General features: G+C 33.3%; 1 protein-coding gene across 2 annotated transcripts in view; it reads right to left on the bottom strand.

Annotated features, from left to right (window-relative positions):
• Window positions 1-12,223: 12,223 nt before the first annotated feature.
• Window positions 12,224-21,489, bottom strand: part of LOC124369219 (synaptic vesicle 2-related protein) — a 55,391-nt gene continuing 46,125 nt past the window's right edge. For both annotated transcript variants that reach the window (XM_046827065.1, XM_046827066.1), the window contains exon 13: window positions 12,224-14,676. In XM_046827065.1, coding sequence (XP_046683021.1) covers window positions 14,539-14,676 — 138 coding nt within the window. In that variant the 3' untranslated portion in view covers window positions 12,224-14,538. The remainder of the gene's footprint in view (window positions 14,677-21,489) is intronic.

The raw sequence follows: 21,489 nt of genomic DNA, 5'->3' as shown, positions 1-21,489 counted from the left end.
CATTAAAAGCGCGGTAATACTTTATGTTAAAATAGTGACTGTTTTATGGGTTAATTATAATTTAACAAATGTGGTACGTTAAAATTTGTTCTTATAGTATGTCTATCAGTTTCGGAGGCTCAAAAGCAAATTAGTGTAATTCAGTTAGTATTTCAATGAGTTATTTTAATGAACTTTGGAGACACCGGTATTTTACAACGTTTTGAAATCTACTTACTATGTTGACAAGAATTAAGGTCTTTGGTCTGACGAACTTGTGGTATTTTTGAGGTAGTTGACCTCGTAGTTCTTGAGAACTAAAGTTATGCTTCGAGTAGCAAAATGTGGAAAGATATTGTAACTAATATTGAGCATTTCAATGAATGTAATACTATGAAATTATGTTATAACTATTTTGTAATATTCGTACTGACAAAGAAGAAAGCGTCATTGATGAATGAAGAAAATTATTAGGAAAAACAAGTTAAGCAAAACATACTGTGCAACACGAATTAGCGGTGACTGGTAAAATTAAAAAGTTAATTAAAATTGAGTTAACAGAAAAAGGTCATAAAGAAATGCAGTTATAAACATGTATGTAAAGCATAGATAAAAAAGAACATTTGTGGACAGGTATACGACAAAGTTGCATAATAGGAATAAAAAACAGATGTAACTTCTCTGACTTGTCATCTCATCACTATGTACTGCTTCATCATGGCTTCATTCAAGGCTCATAGTAGCACCCCTAAGTCTCGCTGTTGATGCCAGTTGCAAGACCAGTTCAGACCTCTCTCTCAATGATGTCTTGATGACAGGACCCAAGCTTTAAATAAAATGTGCAATATACTTTCTCAGTTTCGCCTCAACGTGTTCTTCCCATGAGATATAACATAATGATTAGCCCTTCCAGCTTATATTCTAGCGTGCTGAACCCTCTCAACCTTCGTCTGACTACCACCTCACCACTGTGAACTGGTATGAACTCCTTACCTTGTAACAAAAGACTATGAAGCAGTTATCCCAAAATGAAGGTGCACAATTCCCTCGTGCAGCCTTATCCATGAAAGATATTTTAATGACATTTCATCGAAGCTAGCAATGTCATTAAGGAAGCGTTAGAACTTCAAGACAAACTTACACAACTTCTGAAGCTAGGAGGCTTCGAACTCAGAAAGTGGAGTTTTAACACCCCAAAATCCTATACGAGCTTCCTGAAGATAATGATGATTCCCTTTTCTCTATTTTAGCCTACACTGGTCCTTTTAAAGTGACTTGTTCATTTATAACTTTGATTTCTCCCTTGAGATCCTTACTATGTGAAAAGTACTTAGTCTTATTGCCAAAACATATAATCCCTGTGGCTTCCTCTCTCCCTTTTCATGACAGCTAAATGTTTGATACAGTAACTCTTGATCTCTGGTAGTAATTAGGATGAACCCCTCTCTACTGAATATTTCCCATAAATGTATTAGAACTTAAAAGTGTGATTGAAATCTTTATTTCCCTTCCACTACAGTTGAGTGACACCATAAACTATGAACTACACATGTTCTCTGATGTGTTCGTGCTGTGATGTATTTGTAGTACACAAAAAGAAATAGTGAAGTGTACGTTAGTAAAATCTTTGCAAAAACAAGAGTTACCCCTCTCAAGCATGTTATACTACCAATACTGGAACTACGTGCTCCTTAGACCTGCTCTTGGACAAGCTGGTTAGTTATTGCTCCGAAATATTAGGTAAAATACCATTGACTCTACGTCCTTTTGGTGTAAATCTACTGCAACACTTCTTTTATTACAAACTCCCCTATATTGCTAGTTAGCATAACCCCACTGACTGTGAAAACCATACGCTCATCTTGTGGACCAGTGCTGCAGCAGCCGTTATCGGAATGGCCCCACTTCAGCTTCACCCCTTCTAGCCTCTTGTCCCTGAATGAATTCAAGCAGACTCTGCTTGTTGTCCTGCACTATATTCCTTCCCCTGAGGATGACCCCCTTACTGAAATCTTCTTGAACAAAACTTCAGCATGTTATGGCGTATGTGCTACATTACAAAACTCTCATGGCAAAGAGCGTAAGCTCTTTGGCTCATTGTCCCCTTAGAAGCTGAAATCGTATCTTAGCTTCATATTTTCAAACTCCTCCAGAATTTAGCGTTTCCGGATGACCGGAAGCTGATCCTAATTCACAAGCCTTGCTCAATGAACCTTAAAGGCTCTCTTCTTTTGTGGATCAACTTGGTTTCTTACACGTAGGTAGAAGGCTAAACACATTCCTGTATCCTCCCTAAAAAACATCATGTTACAAGTCTCTTAACAGTTTACTTTAATGTGAAACACCTCCATGAAGGTGCACAACTCATTATGTCTCTTCTCACCCTCACAATGTGTGGTTTCTCTCTGCATGCGGTGTTGTGCAGTCCCACATTTTCCAACGTCTAATCTGCTTTAGGCGAAAACCCAGAATTCAGTCCTTTCTCATGATTGATCTGCCGTATGACACCTATCTGAGCTTTCTTGGTCACTGATATGACTATGGTGGTCCTTTCTCTATAAAGTTCCAGAATCTCCATGCCGTTAGGTATACCAAAGCCTATATATGTATATTAGAATGCCTTGCCTCTATAACCACATTGAAGTTGTGACAGGCCTCTCTTCTGACTAACTTATCTTACCCGCTCATCTCTAGCCACGGCCACTGCACTGACCTGTGCAGTAACTGTGGCACTAATTTCATGGGAGCTTGAAATGCTTTGCACAAAAATCTCTTCTTTTGGCCAATCTGAAGTTGATAACTTAGTGGCTATAAATAGCATCAAATTTCACTTCAACCCTTTCCTCTGTTCCACTCCAAGGTGGCATTTGGGAAATTGCCATTAAGAGTGCTAAACACCATCTAAGACGTTTTATAGGTGCAGATATCTTCACCCTTCCCCCATTCATGACACTCATTATCCAGTGGCGATCCTCAACTCTCGCCCCCTCATGAGCGATCTGAATGACCTTCGGACGATAGGATCCCCCAGTTGTCACCCCTGAACCCAACCTCAAAGATCTTTATATAATAATCTCACACTTACTCTAATTTTGGTGTTCTACCTATCAAACTCACCTTGACATATTATAAGGCATCAAGCCCCTAAAATTATGAAAAATATAGTAAAACTATTCTCAGCAGTTTGTTACTTAACCTTGACCATCAAGACATGTAAGCATAAACTTATTCCTTGACTTCCAACTTAACTCAACAGTACTAACAGTCCACCTTAAAAGTAGTAATTCCAAATTGTGTCCATACATGTTAAATATTGCTGAAAAACATACCTCCTCAAAATCATCATTACCATAATTTATTTTATTTTCCTCTGTTCTTCGTTCTTAGTCTGGACTATTAAGCCTCATAGCTACATTGTACAGTATAAAACAGCACAAAATCAACTATGGTATTTTTTTCAATTATATATTTATATTGTGCAGTAACATTGGGATTCATTGTTTTAGTTGTTCAAAACACTTTTTGATGATCACCCGGGTGAAACATCTCTATTAAACTCTCTTTCAATCTGAGTTATTAGAAGAGTAAACGGTCATTAGCCATGGTGTCATTCTATATCCTGAATCCTCAATCAACAGTGCACTGCTGCATTTATTTCCATGGTAGAACAAGTTTCGGAGTTTCTCCGAATCCTGACATCATGTACAGACCTGGCCAGGTAGCCACACTTGTAAACATTTCTAGTTCGATACATGTTGCTTGCACGTTGACACTAGTGAATCATTTTCTATTTAAGTATTCATCCTCATGTACCGATGGCTTTACAGTGGGAATTTGAGAGCAAACTATAGCTCCGATTGCATTAGGGAAGTGATACTTAGATTGCTATTTTGCTACCTCAATCTCCATATTTCCTGTAGACGCAGGAAATTATATCCTTATATCCTATAGGTCTTGGTTCACCTAGAATTGCTGTCATAACTAATGAAATTTTCTTCAATGCTGTTGACCTATGGATGTGTATGTGTTCCACCACTCTCACTTGAAATCCAGATTATCGTAAAAAACCTGTAAACAATTCAAATCAGCCAACACTCCACCCCGTTTCTCTGTCATCCCCCAAAGTATTCTGTGTTCAAAACCCACTAAAAATGTTCTTGTAGAATCTGTACTGTGATTGATAGGCATGTTCTCTTGATTCTCTCAGAATATTGGGAAATTACGTGCACATATCGGCATAAATTAGGGGTGGTAAGTCTGCTCCTGAGCCAACTCACTCTTTCCTGAGTGGACACTCTGCTTTATTCGACTGAAAATAGGAGTGGGAACGTGAAGGTCATAAGTCGACTCATCCTTTAGTATCCACTAACCTGGCGAGTAGAGTCTTGGTGAGTTTATTAAGAGAAGGTACTTTGTGAGTGGTACTCTCAAAAAATGAAAATCAAGTAGACACTCAGGGTTGTTACACTTTATTTACAACACCCATTATTGTTGTCTCAAAATTCTATTATTAGTGTATTTTGTTTGGTTTTATATGACATAGGCTGAGCATAAGAGTCCTAATTCAGTAATTATTATTCATTATTTTCCATATTGCCCAATAATAATCCAGCTAAAGTAATATACAGAAGCTAGAGATAAAAATCACCCTTTTTTAAATTTGTCCTCATAATGCAAAATCAAAATAGATTAGACATAAAATATATTTTTTATTCACGTATATAATAATGTTTGCAAATAGAAAAAAAAGGTTGGCTACGGTCCTTGGTTAAGTAGAGACACAGGCTGCTGTTATAAACATGGCCAGTCTCTTGCATTCAAATTCTTGTACAAATTCCATAGTAGTAGCTGGTACTCAGTGAATATTTCAATCCAAACATTTTATTTCAATATCTATATTGCTAAAGATTTGAATGTGAAATATAAACATAAAACGTTTCAGACAGTATAGACCTGTGGGTCCTAATTTGTTGAAATATGTATCTTAATGTGCAGAATTTATACTTATCACGTAACACCTAAGCGAGTACTGGCTTGTAAGATGCTCCAAAATTTATGCAGACATTAGTAACAGTCTATAAGTGCAACCAAACACAATTCTACATCACATTCATGAGGTCTTAAAAGTCAACAATTTCCCAAGCTAAAATCCCCAAGCTCTAGTTATACCTGAAATCAACTTGTGTGTCCCTCCAAAATAATTTTATATATCGAGCGATGATAGAATATATATAACATAACTCTGGTAGCAAACACAGGAGCAAATTAGACTGGCTCAATATAGTGATTTAGGAGAATTGTCACTGTTATTTCAATGCATTACTAGGCCTTTGTCTTCAAAATTATATTTTTTATTAATTTTAGATTTTAGGTTAATATTTTTGTAATTCTGCATTTTATTTTATGGAAATGAAGTCCAAACAAGAAATGACTACGCATTCCTAATGTATCTTTGTATACATCGCTTAATTATGATTAGCCATCCAGCTATATCTAAAAGTTGTGGACCTAGCTGAGACTAAAGCCCTATGATTGATGCCTCGAACTTTCCAGTTCCATTCAATGTTTGCTGGATACCAAGAAGGACACAATTGGTACAGACCAGTGCACCTGACATTGAAATACCGGGCCACATCTGGGTTGCTTTAATGTGCTCAATCAGCCGTTATGTCAGTGGTAAGTGACAAAATGTAGAATGATTTTTATTTAGGATTGATTGGAAGTTTTTGTTAGTTCTATATTGGATTTCTGTGGCCTTAACATTTATTGTAATATGATATTTATTTACTTCATTTAGGTGTATATTAAAAAATAAAGTAAATCAAGTTGATCATTTTACCTCTTTATACCTTAGGATACACTATAAAATTTTAGTCATTTCATATTTGGATTCTATTTTCATTAAATAAAATACAGAATTCAAAAATATTAATCTAAAATAATAAGTGCAGACTCAAGACCTATATGTGAGTCATTGAAACATCAAGGATGACAGGTAGGCAGAGTTGCGCTTATGGCGGCGGGTCACTTAATCCTCTGAGGACCTAGAGGCAACTTTGAGCAAATTATAGAGCATCTTATCTGACTCACCTTCATATTATACTGTATATATGTAGCTCTGATAGCAAACAAAGGAATTGAACTGGCTTGATACAGTGATTTAGAAAAATATTGAGGGTAAAGATAAGAATATCTCTGACTGTAACAAAATTATTAAATTTATTCTGAATACTCCTAGTATATTTTTAAGCAAGGTATGGAGATTAACATGTTATTACCCAATTATATATATAGTCAACTATACACATTAAACCTCTAACAAATCATAACTGATTGGAAAAGTTCACAATAATTTTACTAATCAGTAGGTATTAAAAAAATATGGAATTTAAAAAAATAGGAATTTAAATTAATCATACATTGAATAGAAAATTTCTATTATATGAATACAACTTAAGTTAAAAATAAACATATTAATAATCAGCAAGTGTCTTAACTTAAATTAAATACACAACCTGAACCTCACTACAAATTAACAGTTTAGAGATGTAGCCTCTAAAAGTGTTTTAAAATAATAACATAATATTAATAAACTTTTATCACTTTTATACTTTTATTTTACGTACAATGTACATTTCGGAATCATTGATTCCATCTTCAGGTACAAGATGGATTGTACCTGAAGATGGAATCAATGATTCCGAAATGTACATTGTACGTAAAATAAAAGTATAAAAGTGATAAAAGTTTATTAATATTATGTTATTAACAGTTTAGAGATGACAACATATATACAGAAGTTAAATGCTTTGGTAATATTATAAGTTAACAACAATAACATAATAAATAAATATATTATATAAAACAGGACCGTTCAAGTTACATAACCACATATGGCGTGGGAGTATACAATTTTATGAACTTTATAACATTTAATTCTTTTTCTTTAAACATTATTAATACATGATTAGTACTATAAGCCATAATAATGCAAGCAGCTTTAGCTTCATACACAAATACTATGTAAAATAACTTTGTAAAAACAGTAAAAGGGAATGTTGATTTGATTGTTTATTTGTCAGCCATAATAAAAGAATAAAATAATGAACAAGTGAGAAAACCTTCTTAATCATTATTATTTTACCCAATCATGTATTCTAATACCTTTTTGGTGCATATAAAACAGAAGAATATTAACAACTTTTCCTTCATAATTTATTTGTTATGCTGGAGTAAATGAAAGGATAACTATATGAACAGTTAATTACCTCTGCTAGGTGCAACACAAATATATAGAATTTTTATTATAATTAGGAATGGAAGATAAGTGTAACATACTTTCTCATATACAATGACAAAAATTATACTCCATAGCCTTGGTACTTACATAATAATTTAAAATTACTTATATGATCCAATATATGAATCTTATTATATTTACTTACATGTACATAGTTTAGTAAATACTCTTTAGTGACAGTATCACTTTATTCATTTAATAGACAAGACAAACTACAAAAGTGTTATTGGAAAATCGGCATACAAATGCATATGAACCCACATTCTATGCTGGAAGTGCAAAGGAGGGAGTTCAAAACATAATAATGTGCTTATTTAGTTAGTACTTGAACGGCATATATTATACATAAAATAAATAACAGAAAAATATACCAGCCATAAATACACAACTTATTATAAACTTTAGAAAAGCATTCAATTAACTAACTAAGTAATCACAATAGGCAGTAATGTGTTTTAACTATAACATAAAGACTAATAATGACGGTGCAATAGATACAATATAGACAAATTAGAAATTAACCATAAATAAGCAATAATTATATTACAGTATTGCTTTTGCTAACTAACAGATGTTACATCTACTATTCTTCATTACAAAAAATACTAATGGAATATACCAACACATTACTGTATTTAATGATATCCAATTGACATTCATTTTTCTCCTTATTCATTTACAACTGTTTGTACAAAACTAGATGTGTGGAAAACAGGTTTGATTAAGATAATAAGATTGCGAACATTTGCCATTATATATGTTATATGTTGTTATGTTATATGTTCCAATGTTTAATATATTATATGTTCGCCATGCACATGTATGTAATCCTATTATCCTTTCAAACCTTCAATCGTAAATAACAAACTTCAAACAATGGTTTGATTATATCTTTATCATCCTGAAATTACACACACACACACACACACATATATAAGATTCATGTTATCCTTGTTCTATCAAGGTAAACAAAGGAACTCCAAATGCAGTCAATGAAGAAAGACAAAGACTTTTCTCATCTTTGAAAGGCAGCATATTTCCTTTTGTTACATTGTTCATGAAAGTAAAGTTTACCAGGAATAAGAATTCACTATTCTTTATTTCTGTTGCTTATGGTAGAGATAAGGCTCTTATTAAAATGTAACACACCAAATGAAGAATTGGTACGTAAGAAATGCATGTATTGTACAACAATCAAGATCCATAAGAAAAATGTTGCACAATTAATTTAGTTTTAATCTTGAGATTACCTTTAGTTAGTGTGTGAGGCTAATTCTGGTGTTATTGGTAGATTATACTGCACTATTATATTGAAAAAGAATATAAAACAACTAAAACTAGGACACAAACAAATCCTAAATGGTCCTAATGTAATATAATAAATAACATAAATCACAATAAGTAGTCCTTAACAAAGATGGTGGGCAACTAACGTCTCTGATAACGAGTTAAAAGTTGCCAACAATGGCAGTGTATTTTCAATACCTTCCTGAGGCAAATGAGACAGAATTTGTGGCAAAGCTAAAATAAATCTGTAAATACATTGAGTTACTTCAAGAGAAGACAAGGAAGAATTTGATTTAGTAGCTTGAAATAAAAATACCTAAAAAATGTTTTGGTAATGTTTTATGATACTTGCCTAAGGAATATCAACATATGTTACAGTGTCGTATTGTACTGTACGATTTATTGACCTTTTAAATTATTAGCACTGTTGCAAACCAAAAGGAAAGTGTTAATAGCTCTTAGGTTAAAACTGGGTGTTATTCAGAAAAAATTGTCAGTGACCAATAAACAATACCTTCGACTACAAGCTATCAGACCACTAAAAGCCAAAGCTAAAAAACCTGTGTCGATAAAAAATGTCTGCGGAGATGATTGAAAGACAAAGTCTTGTCACTGTAGATTAGGTTTCTTCTTCGAGAACAATGAAGTTTTTAGTTATATTTCTCAGCTTTATTTTTCTAATGCCTGACACACGAGTAAAACTTGGAAAAGAAAAAAACCAAAAATAAACAATTTTGAATTGAAATGAAAATACAAAACAAAGCTCTGCAAAATTCTTTGCTTTATTATTTTACATTTTATCTGTTATATAACAACAAATGATGTAACACTTTTTATTACCATTTAGCATGTATTTTTTAAACATCTGAAAAATATGCTGCTCAAGGACAAACACCAATGCACCACTCTGCAAGTTTCCTACTATCAATCAGAGTGTTAATACTGAAAATACTGCCTAGTCCATATGGCTGATAAGGGTAGACAATTGATCTCGTACTACCTAATTCATCCCTTACTATCACATGTTGAAAAGTGAGAGTATCACATTAAGTGTTAATACTGAAAACACTACCTAGTTCATATGGCTGAATCTTTTTCTCACTGCCAGATTCCAGACCCAAGCTTTTTAATTAAACTGTCTATGTGGTTGTTCCATGTAAAAAACCATACATTGTTATATCTAGCAGTTTTCATTGATTTTGTTATATTTTGGATGTTGAGAATTTGTTCATGCCTTCTGCTAAAACTAATCTCAGTGGTCTTAGTTGCATTTATTGCTAGGTAATTTTGAAGGCAGTAGTGCAGAGTTTTATTTTAGAAGTGACAATTTACATAAGCAGGCCTAGTGCTGTGTCATTTTTTATAAGAAGAGTTGTGTCATCTGCACACATGATACCTTTTACTCTGTCAGTATTCATATAATTTATGAAATCATTAGTAAAAAGTACAAACAAAAACGGAACCAGTACTGAACCCTCTGTTCACTGGTACTATTTGGGATCTGAAGGTATAACTTTTTCATTTATGCTTTTCTGCACTTCAACAATATGATTGCGCCCCTGAAGATAGCTTGTTATCCAACTTCTTGGTAGATTCAAGATTTTATTCATCATTAAACATACAGTGATGCAATAGATTTTGTCAATAGCAATATAACACAATTTTACCTTTTCATTGTGTATTACATTCTGTTTGTAACTACTATATTTAAATAAAAATAAATATAGCATAACATTATAAAATACTAATAAATGCTGCGAAATTTGTGATAGCAAGAACATAACAGATTTAAAGTGCTGAGAGTTTCCTATCAGCCCATCCACTAAGTAGTAGAAAGCTATGATGTAATCTAAAAGGACTGCCGAGATATAATTATTATCTTTAAATCGATCGATAACATATAAAATAAAAGTTGTAATGGTACTGATAGTGGATTGTTCTTGACTTGTGCTGACTCTTCGTTATGAGTTCATAATGTACAAGGTAGAGCAACATTCTTGAAAGTGTAATCTTTTCAATGATTTTCTGTTTTGGATTTGTAGTTTTTCTTGTTTTATGATATATCTTGGTGAGTTTGAAACCCGATGGAATCATTATTTATTACACTTACAATGTTCATAACATGTTAGAATTATATTTCGGCCTTGCTGTGAAGGGCTGTCTTCAATCAACAAATGTTATTCCAACTATCTTCATCAGATATGTGGCTCACCAGAGTAATTAATGTATTCAATACTCTGAACTTCTGCGCTGGATGATGATGAGAATTTCTGTTCAGATATATATTCATATGTGTTAGAGTTTCCTACATACTGGATATCCTATACTCCCTTCTGGCTTCCAAAGTTGCCATTACGTCAAAAAATGGTAAACTTCTGTTATTTTCAATTCCTATGGTAAGGAAATTTCTGCTAGGGCAGCTTCACACAGCAGTTCTTAGGAGTGCTTTGATATGTTAATTTCTTCTGCTTTAATATTTGCTGTTTCTTTGATGTAAATACAGGCTCCACCTAATTTGTGATCTTTCCGACAGAACCTTGTTACTAAAGAATAACCACAAGTTTTTTGTTACTTGGTTGTTTGTACTTGGTCATATCCAGTTATTATTAAGATGGTAGGATTTTAAGCCTGTCTATTTTCTAGGATAATCCTCTCATATTTTGATAGAAAATAATGATGAAGTTTTGTTCTGTTTTCGTAGTGTCAGATTTCATGACGTTCCTGCAAATGTGCCCAATCATATTTTACTTCTGCTTATTTTTCTTGCAGTGAGTACTGTATTGAAAATGAGAGAGAGGTTTTTTGCAGTAGTTGATATTTTTGTCAAAATTTCTTCATAAGATTAATTTTATCCTAGCCTTTGCAATTTAACTGGAGGGTCATTCATCCCTTAAAATGAGAATCTTTGACAGAAGAGGAGTTTCCTCTGTAAGCGTATTTGATTCTATACCTGTGAAGGTGTCAATTGGCAGGATTTCTCTGTCAGTGTCTTGCACAGTTTTGCTGGAAAAAAGTAAATACCTCTTGGCTTCTAATATGGAGTTATATGTATATGTTTTAATGTCCTGTCTTAGTTTGTTATTTCCATGTAATAAAGTATTTCCATGTAAGAAAGCATATACAGCTTCTGCAGCCATCTAAATATAGCATGTTTTGTGTTGTTTTGTTTTGTTTTTCTAACACCTAATGTGTGTTGTATTGAACCTGTTATCCTGTAGTGTTTTGTATAATATTCTCTTCTCTTTATTCCAACTATCTTCATCTGATATTTCGCTCGCAAGATTAATTAATACATTCAATACTCCGAACTTCACACAGCAGTTCTTAGCATTGCTGCAGCCAACGTCAATGTCCTTTCCAGGTCACGTTCATTTATCATTTCATGATCTTGTAGTTTAGACTTCACTTCCACAAGCTCTAAAACGTTGCTGTTTTTTTTTTTTTTTTTCTTTTTTTTTTTTCGTGTAATAGACAATAGACAATATTCTTTATTTGCAGTTTCTTTAAGAAATACAATGGCGTCAACATGTGATAATCTTGCTTTACAATTTTATGTATCTATTTGTTTATTAATTTTTTGTAATGTTTTGTCATCTTATAAAAGGTCAAAAAACTCCTTGGTCGAGTATAAGGGTCGCTCCACTAGCCAGTTCTGATAGAGCATCTACGTAAAAAAAATAGACAGAGGGTTTAACTAAACAGTCCTATCTTATTTTATTCCCAAATCTTTTCTTCCTCTTCCTCAGATCTGCTGTTGTATGATGTTCCCATATTCCTTTTTGGTCTCCTTTCATTATAATTATGAAAATATCTTTGTATTGTATAAATTCCTCTTATTACTTATTGTAATAGACAATAGACAAATTCTTTATTTACAAATTCTTTGAGAATTGTAACTCGTCAAAATTTGTTACAGATCATATAAATAGTGTACTTAAGTAGCTTTATCAGGAACCAGTAGCTTCTGTATGCTGCAGTTAACCTAGGCTTTATTGCAGTATCTTCTATGTTGTTTTTCTTGAAGGCTGTCCCAAAATATTTAAAATCATATACTTTCTAAAACTGATTACTCAACATATCTAGTATTGCTTGATCCTCTCCAGATCTTCCACTTCCATACTAATTTTTCTCCATTACCTAATAATGCGTCCTTTGTTGCTTATAATGAAAATATCTGTTAATTTCATGAGCTCCTCTTGTTTCTGCCAAAATTTGTTGTCATCTGCAAATGCCAGCACATTTATCCCCCCCCAATTTTTAGACCTTCTGGCACACTTTTTGTGTCTCTCAATGCATTTTCAATATCAAAATTGAACAGGAAAGGAGCCCTTCTCTTTGCCTTACTTAAGTGCTGATTTCAAATGTGTCTGTATGTGTCTTTTCTATTTCTAATTTTTTTTTCTTTGGAGTTGTTCACACACATTTTTTCCCAAGTTAATTAGCTTTTCTGGTATATCAATTTCCAGATTTTTCATTTATTTATATATACTATTGTATGCTTTCTTTAAATCAATAAATGATAAATAGATATTGTTGTTAGCTGTTCCAAATACTCTGAAGACTGATTCTTCATTGTAAAAATTTGGTCAGTCATTGATCTCCTTTCATAAAATCTGATGGATGATCTCGTAGTATTTTTTCACTATTTATTTTAAACTGGTAAAAGCACTAGTTTTGATATTATTTTGTAAGTTAAGTTCTATAAGGAAATGCCTCTGTAGTTGTTGCAGTTGAAGGAGTCTCCATTCTTAAGCAATGATTCTGACTAGTTTAGAGGCATTTTTCTATTTCTCATGTTTTTAAATATAACTTGGGGTTAATTCCCTACAGCCAGCAGCTACCAGTTCTACTGGTATACCATCCTCTCCTGGAGCTTTGCCACTTTTACTTTTGTCTGAATACTTGACTCTAATACCTGAATATTTGACCTTAATACTACATATACCACAAGGATATTTAGTTGGTGCCATTTTACTAAGTAAAATAGTTTAGTTTATATTCAATTGTCAAACATATAACAATTGACATGTCAAGGAATGTAAGATAGAAAAATTATGTATCTGAGAATTGTGTTTTGAAACATTATTTGATTAACAAGATTAAATATATTTTGTTTGGTTTTCAGAGAAAAACAAGGCACTTTTGCAGTTACTGCTTTGAGTGTCAGCCATGTTGGTTTTTTTTAATTTATGAGAGTATTTAGTATTGAAAAAACAGTTTGCCTAAAGGTCTCAATGCCACAGTGTAGTGGTGGAGTTAATGCGTCTATTTGATTGGATGGATTTTGTTGTGTATTTGTGATGTCTATAATTTTCTTCAACAACTTAAGATAATGGCTGAGATTTTCACATCCGCAGTATTGGTCAATAAAGACAGTTTTTTTGTACTCACTGACAATGAGTAATTTAAAAGTATGGTCATCAATAACATGAACATATGGTCGTTAAAACACTAATTATGTGTGCATGAGAACCTATGCCCAATAAAGTTAGTATGGACCAATACTAAAACTTTGAAAGAATGTGAGCACGATGAACTTGCGAAAAAGGATATCAATCTGATACATTAACCAACAAAATCAACAGAAAGCAACACTAACAATTTGAAAGAACATGAGCATGAATGGCTCAGTGAAGATGTGGTAGAAATGGATCTCAAATCTGGTCACATATGACTGTTACCGACAACCACAGGATCACTTGTTTCAGAGCCTATACAGAAATGGGTGCTCCAGATAACCCCAAGGAGAAGAAGAATACAGTTGTTATACACAGTTTTCAGAAAAGGGGTCTTGATCTCTGAGTTGGACTAGTTTCACAGAAATGTAAAATACATCACTGAAGCTACTAAACCTCCATATGTTCATGTTATTGATGACCGTACTTTTAAATTACTCAGGTTACGTGTTAATCAATTTACTAAAACCTTAGTTACTAAAAGATAAAAATACTGTCATATACTAATACAAAAGTCTATTTAGTAAATATAACGGTTTCTTTGAGTTCTCGACCTTTGGTTTCGATAGGGAGAAGAACACATGCTACGGCCGCTAGCAACGCCGCCACACCATACACGCTGGTTGCTACTAAGAGTGAAGACTGCAGCAGTACCTAAAAAGTACAAACTTTCATGTTAGTAGTTTATAAATATACCATTTCTAATTTTTCAAAGAATTTGAGGTTAACAATGAATTTTATTTAAATAATTGTCATCCTACCACACTCAAGCTATATTATTGCTCATATACAAGTTGTAAGATATCACATACAGACCAAGGGAGGGTCTAACATTTATATAAGCTGTTTTGTTACTGATCGAGATTTCAACCTAATGAACCAAATAATGAGCTTTCCATGAAGTGCGTCTATTTGACATAAATTGGGCTGATAAGCTTTTAAGATTCACCAGTTCATCTTTCACTTGTATCCGATAATAGGAGTTTGACTTTCTGTTCTTGATATTGAGCTGTTAAACTTGATTTATATGTACATATACCTACTACTTATTATACAAAAATATTTGAAATAAAACAGATCACTTGCCGGCAAATTGGAATGTAAACAAACCAGCTGAACCAAACAAATTGAATGACTTGTTTTTTGCTCACATATATTAGATGTAAACAGTCCACGGACAACAAAAGTGAAAAAATCACAATGTTGAAGCCTTGAGAACACGAATTGCTTCTCACAGCCAGTAAGTAACATTAAATAACTACAGCGTACTACACGAAACACGTAGAATCACCAACAGCGATCCCCACACTTTTAGACTAAATATCAGAGTCACTCTCGGTGATACTGTAGCAGTAAAAGGGTTAAAATTGCTGGCTTTAAACAAATTATGCAGGCAAACATTTCGAAGAACAATGATAAACTTGTCAAAATATTGTACATTTGTATTCTCAGCATAATAGTTCAAAACCATTTCATTTGGACACTAACATAAAATAACAAAAATGTTTAAGTAAATCTGTTATATATTTTAATATAAAGCAATTTTAATTTACACATAACTGCCATTACCAAAGGTCTTGATTAAATAAATATAACTTGTAGGCTATAACTATAACTTAGGATTTATTAAATAGTTGTCCTATAGCACAGAAGATGAACTGGTGAATCTTAAAAGCTTATATGTTTATATGCAGATGACACTAATCTTCTTGTAACAGAGGACAATATAAAACAGCTTGAATTATCATCTTTTCTTAATATTTCCAATCTTATTCAAAATATGGCCCAAAAAAATTTATTAGTCAATTATGAAAAAACACACCTTATGCAATTTTTCACAAAACAAAATTCTAATAAAGAGACCAACCTTAAAATCCTAATAGAGAATCATGAACTGGATCAAACAGACAGCACAAAATTTCTAGGGTTGACGATTGACAAAAATTTAGACTGGACAAACCACGTAAATAGAATTTTATCCAAAATATCATCTGGATTATTTGAATATGTCTGGATATTTTTAATGTCAAAGCTGAGCAATCTCAAAACATTGAAAACAATTTATTATTCACTCATTCATTCTCACATCAACTTTGGAATTAGCCTATACGGGGGGACAGTCAAAGCAAATCTCAATAGAATTCTGAAATTACAAAAACAGGCTGTCAGGATCATGTTAAATCTTAGATGGAGAGACTCAGTTAAAATTTATTTTGCTCAGCTACAAATTCCAACAGTATTTGCCTTATATATTACTGCCACAATCTTAACTGCAAAAGAATGTATTGAAATATCAGATCATCCTACTCAAAAATACAATACCAGGAATTCCAGATATAGAATAATTGGGCATCATAATCTTGAGTTCTATAAAAAAAGTCCAACCTACGTGGGACTAAAATTTCTTCAAAGATTACCTTGCCACATTAGATCGGAACAAACCTTGCCAAAATTTAAGAAAAAATTAACAAGTTACCTGACAGCAAAGGCACTTTACTCAATAGAGGAATTTTATGAATCAGATGGCCCATTAGTTAGTTCATTAATTTGAAGCTTATTTTTAAGAATTTAAAGTTCTCTTTAATTTATAATATGAACTTGCAGAAATATAATGTTTATAGATTAACCATTATATATTATGTATGGCTATTTTAAATTGGAAAATATACCCAGAATTCTAATTTGTTAATGTAAAGATTAGTCAACTATATTGTATATACAATGCTGACACTATTCATGTATAAAATGTATACAACTATGAATAAAGAGATTCTTATCTTAACAAGTCAGCAGGATTACAAGGTAGGAGTATGCCAACTATGTTTTGTGAAACAGGCTTCACTGGAGTTAAAAATTCAAAATTTCAAATCTATGACTCATTTCATTTCAGTTGTATCTTACGAACAGACAGAAAACAATAAAACTGAAAAGAATTTTTCCAACCCTGACGCTAAACCAAATAGCATGAACGGATATACACTATCATCAAACTCAATCTTTATCATGTAGAAGTGAAGCTTCATACAAAATTTGAAGTCTTTAGCACATTTTGTTCTTGAGACTTCCTGTGGAAAATAGACAGAGGAAAATGTTACCAGCCTACTAAGTAGTAGAATAATATGCAAAATTTTAAAGTATTAAACTTGTTTCAATCTGTTCTTGAAATATCCTGAGGAAGTTAGGCTGAGGGTCATCATTCAACTCCAAATATATAAATAGGAATGATGCTTCATGAAAAATTTCAAGTTTATACTTAACATTGAATAACTTATTTAATAAGCCGATTACAAATTTTGTTGAACATTCTTAAAAAATTAAAATCACAACGCATGTTAAGTTTTCAGTATTCAAAAATATTCAATAAGATAGCAGGTAAATCTAATTAAGTTCTAAATAACAAAAATTGTTTCAAAACAAGCATTTAAAAAAACCGTACAAAATTTAACAGGGTGGCCATTCAAAACCTCTTTTCAAATTCCCAGTTTTTTCTTGGTCAAAAATGTTTAATACTCTAGTCCATATAAAAGAAAAAAAAACAATTGTAATATTATATTTAAACCTTACGCTGAGTGCAATGGTGATGGTTTATCGTCATCAGCTGTATTTGCAGAAAATGCCACAAAGCTGCAATGGTCTAGCAAATTACGTTGCTAGCGGTATAGGAGACATTTGGTAACTATTCATCGCTACCATCTACTTTAAGCTTATTTATGTCTACCTAATAACTTTCCTTTCTGTGATGTTTGGAAAAACATGTATCCAATTTGAAAAGATAAAGAGAACAAACAATTACCAACACAGCACTACCATGGGACATACTGCAATCCAGCATTGTGGGTCAGATGTCTGCGATGCACGAATTCTCGATAAGAGACCACGATTTTGCCTTTTGAAAAAACAAGCCTAAGAATACAACACTACTTCAGAGAAATTTGCAGAGATTCAGGGAAATTAATATATTTTTAAAACTACAAGTCATATCCTCTAACTTCTGCTTTTAAATAATAGAAATGGTAGCTTATAAAATGATCTTCTAGCATATATTCCATTAACTTTAAAATGTAATGATTTATATTTATAGATAATCTATTTAAGTACACCTACACAATGTACGACTTATGGATAAAATACAAATTTGTGATCGTCTGTCACTGAGCAGCTAACGTCCACATAGAACCAGCAGACACGCTGGTGTTGACAAATATAGACATAGGAAATACGAACTGCAACTAAACTATTATTTATAAACCACGTTTTTTTTTTACTGTATGTTTCTATATAGTTTTTATACAAAAAGAACTAAAATCCACATTTTAACAATCAGTAATTTATGTACTGCCAATCAGCCGTCGTCCAAGAATACATTTATTTGGTTTCGAGAGCAGATTAGACACATCACTATATATGTAATACAGTGAAATCGTGATTTTCAAAGAGTATCTTAAGCACTTCTGCTATCAGAATCGAGTGCAAAGAGCTCCGGTATCAAGTATATAAATCGATCCATCCCTAATAAAAATTCCAGGGACATTACAAAAATTCAACGCATAATCCACGCATGTTTTATTAAAGCCCGAAATTCATGCATAATTCACACTTTTCCAGATTCTCATCGTCGTTGGCAGTCCTGGTTCTAGTTCTGTGAATGTATCCTGGCTCGGAATATATCCCACTGCTGGCCAACATAAATGAAGAATGTATCAGAAAGTTATTTGCTATGGAAGTTGCCGAACTGCGATCAATTCACGATATGTAGAATAAGTAAACACCAGTACAGAACAGTACTTTCCATAGTTGCCCACACAATACGAGCACTATTAATGTTATTAATTAATGGCTCTTAAATATTTTGTGTTTGCCTTTAAGATAACGCAAGAATAAAATCACCCTATCACGACAATGCACTACATAGAAAATAAACACAAAAAGTCGTTGTTCAATTCACATGTTCATTAGATTATAGTCATAGAGTACAAATCAACATGACAAGGTACCTTATACACGTTGGACTATTTAGTTTGAACATTTCGAATTGTCTGAGCGATCATCACATGTGCAGGGAAGTCGTTCAGATGAATACTTGATCAGAGAACGGATGGGATTTCCACCATCCACTGAAAACTTAAGCTGCAAGAGAGAATCTGTCACATAACGTGAACAAGATAAACAATTTTACATGTCTTGAATTCATTTAGACTAACAATTTTTACTGTCGGACACAAAACTTGCACAACTTTTTGCCAGTGTAAACACAGTTACTTCTGTCGAGGCTTGAATGTGATCATGATATTTAAATATAACAACCCTCAGCTCATTCTGCCAATGCTGTGCATCATGTCGGACCCAAACGCCCCCTTGAGCATTAGGCTTTACTTGTCGCAAATCACTATTTTCATCTTCAAAAATTGTTTCATCAGGATTATTATGAGACTGAGCCCGTTTATAACACTACATTTTAGACCTGTGCATGACCCGAGGCCTGAGATGAACCAAGATATACGAGGTGTGCTCAAAAAGCCTTGCGAATTTTGTGTATTTTCAAAAACTATTTATTTATTCGTGAATATCTATTTTGTCCCCTTCAAAGTAATCCCCCTGGGATATTATACACTTGTGCCAACGTTTTTTCCAATCTTCGAAGCACTTTAAAAAATTATTTTTTTGTATCTTGTTCAGCTCCTCCTTCAATGCCGTCTCGTATCTCATCAATCGTGGCGTAGCGTCGTCCTTTCATGGGCCTCTTCAGTTTCGGGAACAAGAAAAAGTCACAGGGGGCCAGATCTGGGGAATATGGTGGCTGCGGTATCATTAGTGTGTTGGTTTTTGGCCAAGAAGTCGCTTACATGCAGCGATGTGTGAGCAGGGGCGTTATCGTGGTGCAAAAGCCAATTTTTGTTTTTCCACTAATTCGGGCGTTTCTGGTGGATTGCTTTGCGCAAATTGCGCATAATTTGCAGGTAATATTCCTTATTCACCGTTCTACCTTGTGGCAAGAACTCATGATGCACCACGCCCCTGCAATCGAAGAAAAAACCGTAAGCAAAACTTTCACAATCGACCGAACTTGGTGTGCTTTTTTCGGTCTTGGTTCGTACGGCAGCTTCCATTGAGATAATTAAGCTTTGGTTTCCACGTCATAACCATAAACCCACGATTCGTCACCAGTTATGACCCTCTGGCGCAAATTCGGGTCGTCACGGACAGTTTCCAACATCTCATTAGCAATGTTCATGCGATGCTGTTTTTGATCGAAATTGAGCAATTTTGGTACAAATTTTGCGGCGACCCGTCTCATCCCAAATTATCGATTAAAATTGAATGGCACGAGCCAATCGATATGCCTAGGTCCTCGGCAATTTCTCAAACGGTGATTCGACGATTGGCCAATACCATTTTCTTCACTTTATCAATTTTTTGTCTGTTTGGGCGTCCGGCACGCTCTTCGTCGTTCACATCTTCTCGGCCTTCTGAAAACATTTTGTACCACCGATAAACGTTGCTTTTGTCCAAAGTAGCTTCTCCGTATGCCACAGTCAACATTTGGAATGCATCCGCGCACTTAATTTCGTTTTTCACACAAAATTTGATAAAGGTTCTTTGTTCCATTTTTTGGAATAGGTAAAAATCGAAGACGAACCAAAACACGTGCAAGCAAAGCAGCTGTCAACAATTAACTGAACATTCAAAATGGCCGAAATTGTCAACATACGTGAGAGACATATATACCAACATAACGCCAAAAAAAAAAAAAATCGAAATTTGAATATACGTAACCCGCGAAAATTCAAAATTCACGATACTTTTTGAAAACACCTCGTAGTCCTCTACACGTGAAGGCAACCTTGGATCAATTACTGTAAGATGTGGCTCACTAACATATATCCAACTTCATTCACAGTTCCACGTCTCATTAAATACTATATTTCGAGATTAATCATGTCCTGATTTAAGGTGCTGTTAAATTATTTCTTCATTTAATAAGTTATTAGAAACAGAAAAATTGTTTTTTTTAATTTTCCTGGTTCTACAGGAAGATTCCTGGCTTATTCCCAGTTTTCCTGGTCAAAGGGCCACCCTGTTTAACAAATGCATAAACTTTGTTGAATTTATTTGAGTAAAATAATTATGTTTTGACTTTAAGGTGATGTGCTGTGGTATTTTACTTTAACGTTTCAACCTTAATGCAGGTAAAAATTAATATTTACTACATGTATAACATGTCAATGCAAAACATATATTTTTGTTTACCAAACTTTTTATATTTGTGCAGCATACATATTTTTAATTTTTCTCCTTTTTAACAAAGAGGCCTTTATAATACAATAATAAACACAAGAATTCTATCTGGGAGAACTTTGATATTTATGATAGCAAGAATTAGAACATTTTATAAATGTCCAAACTGAGGCAGTGAAACAATACAACAGGTGTAACAACTGAACAAAAGAACTGCCTCTCACTTTCCCC

Source organism: Homalodisca vitripennis, chromosome X (genome assembly GCF_021130785.1).
Source record: "Homalodisca vitripennis isolate AUS2020 chromosome X, UT_GWSS_2.1, whole genome shotgun sequence".
NCBI lineage: Eukaryota > Metazoa > Arthropoda > Insecta > Hemiptera > Cicadellidae > Homalodisca > Homalodisca vitripennis.
Note: the sequence above shows the minus strand (reverse complement) of the source record. Positions and strands in the feature narration are given on the sequence as shown.